The sequence below is a fragment of the Candoia aspera genome, chromosome 2 (genome assembly GCF_035149785.1).
Source record: "Candoia aspera isolate rCanAsp1 chromosome 2, rCanAsp1.hap2, whole genome shotgun sequence".
Taxonomy (NCBI): domain Eukaryota; kingdom Metazoa; phylum Chordata; class Lepidosauria; order Squamata; family Boidae; genus Candoia; species Candoia aspera.
In genome coordinates this window covers 156,415,185-156,417,049 of record NC_086154.1, presented here as the reverse complement: position 1 = coordinate 156,417,049, position 1,865 = coordinate 156,415,185, and the positions used below count along the sequence as shown (strand labels likewise).

Genomic DNA, 1,865 nt, shown 5'->3' with positions numbered 1-1,865 from the left:
AGATATCTATCATGTCAAGAATTTCAGAAATTTGTGGAAAAATTAAAAATAAAATGTAATTTTAAAACATGTATACCACGTAAGGGAATATTTATAGATAAGTCTGAAAATAAAACAGAGTGATGGATACTTGCTTGTTAAATATTTGTGGAAAAGCAAATAGTCTTTTTTTATAAACTGAATGCAATGTTATTCCTTTCTCTTCTCTTTTGTAGGTTCTCTCTGAAAAGTAGGACAAAGTAAACAACAACCTCTCTCTTAGACATTGTCCTACCTCCTCCTCCTCCTCAGGACTTTGAGGGTGTCACCATGTTCCTATCCCAGACGCAAGCTTTCCCAATTGTAGTGCTCTTCTTCTTTTGTTCCGCCTTTCTGTTCCTATTTGTTCTGAGGACTGAAAGATGGCATCCTGAGACTCCAGCAGATCTCCAGCAGGAATTTCAGAGTAGCCCAGAATTTGAATGGGAAGATAGACGTGAGAAGACAAAGAAAGCCAGCTCTTTGGATCTGCAATCTCTTGCACCTTTAACAGCCACCCGACATCCCTTGGAAGTTGTTTACTCTAAAGATTATAATTTCCTTATCAATGAGCCAGATAAATGTCAGAAAAGGAACCCTTTTTTAGTCTTGCTGGTAGTAACTAAGCCTCAAGATTTTGTTGAAAGACAAGCCATCAGGCATACGTGGGGCAATGAGAGCTTGGTTGCTGGTGTTTCCATTCTGCGCCTTTTTCTGACCGGTGTCCACCCAGTCTTTGGATCCCAGCTCCAAAATCTTTTGGAAGAGGAGAGCTCCACCCACAAAGATATTATCCAGCAGGACTTCCTGGACACGTACAACAACCTTACCCTGAAAACTCTAATGGGCATGGAGTGGATAAGCAAATTCTGTCCCAATGCCACCTATGTGATAAAGGCAGACGCTGACATCTTTCTCAATGTGAACTATACGGTGTCACAGCTGCTACAGCCCCACCAGTCCCCGAAGAAAGCCTACATGACAGGGTACATCTATTGGAACACAAAGCCATTGCGCAGTAAAGCATATAAATGGTATGTGCCCTGGGAGGTATACCCCAATGACACTTACCCACCCTACTGTGCGGGCCCTGGGTATGTATTTTCTGGAGATCTGGCCCAGAAGATCTACCAGGTTGCTCATACCATTAGGGTAATTAACATGGAAGATGCCTTCATGGGGATCTGTTTGTATGAACTGGGCATCAGTGTGACAGACAGTCCCTGGGGCCTATTCAACGTGTATAAAATCAACTATGAGAAGTGCAAATTCTCCAAGTTAGTGTTCGTGCATCACTTTGGGCCACAGGAGTTGCTACAGATTTGGCCTGACTTCCAGGATCAAAAGAAAATTTGCAAGAATTAAAAATGAAAGAGATGAACTCTTGAAAAAATATGCTGCCATTTTGGAGGGGTAACGATGTGGAGAACAACATGTGCAGATTTGTTTGTTTACACTGGACAAACATATATGATCAAAGTCGAATACACAGATAATTGAAAAGAGAAGGTCTCTGTGGGAAGCTTCTGTGAGTTGTCAATAGGTGGTATAACTTTTATTCTGCCATCTTTGTAATCTCAAAAATAAGTTTCTCCAGTTAATATGCACTTACTCAATATTGTTTTTATTCCTGCTGCCACTTTCCCACTGAATTCCTGAGGCTGCCCCTGGCAACTTGTTTGACCAGCTTTGGACATCGGCTTCGGAGAACTTCCCCTACCACTTACACACCAACAGAAGAGCTCTCAAATGAATCTCTGGAAAATACAAAGCCTAGGGCACAAGGGTGAAGAACCTGGAGCATGCGTTGTTTTTTCCTCAGTTCTTCCAGTTGAGGACCTTAGCGC

General features: G+C 42.1%; 1 protein-coding gene across 1 annotated transcript; it reads left to right on the top strand.

Annotated features, from left to right (window-relative positions):
• Positions 1–239: 239 nt before the first annotated feature.
• LOC134492477 (beta-1,3-galactosyltransferase 1-like) lies at positions 240–1,404 on the top strand. Its single transcript, XM_063296647.1, has one exon. The coding sequence runs from the start codon at positions 310–312 to the stop codon at positions 1,381–1,383; it is 1,074 nt and encodes a 357-aa protein (XP_063152717.1). The 5' UTR covers positions 240–309; the 3' UTR covers positions 1,384–1,404.
• The last annotated feature ends 461 nt before the right edge of the window (positions 1,405–1,865 follow it).

Excerpts from the sequence above, each read along its gene's own strand:
- LOC134492477 (XM_063296647.1), top strand. The coding sequence starts at position 310 with ATGTTCCTATCCCAGACGCAAGCTTTCCCAATTGTAGTGCTCTTCTTC.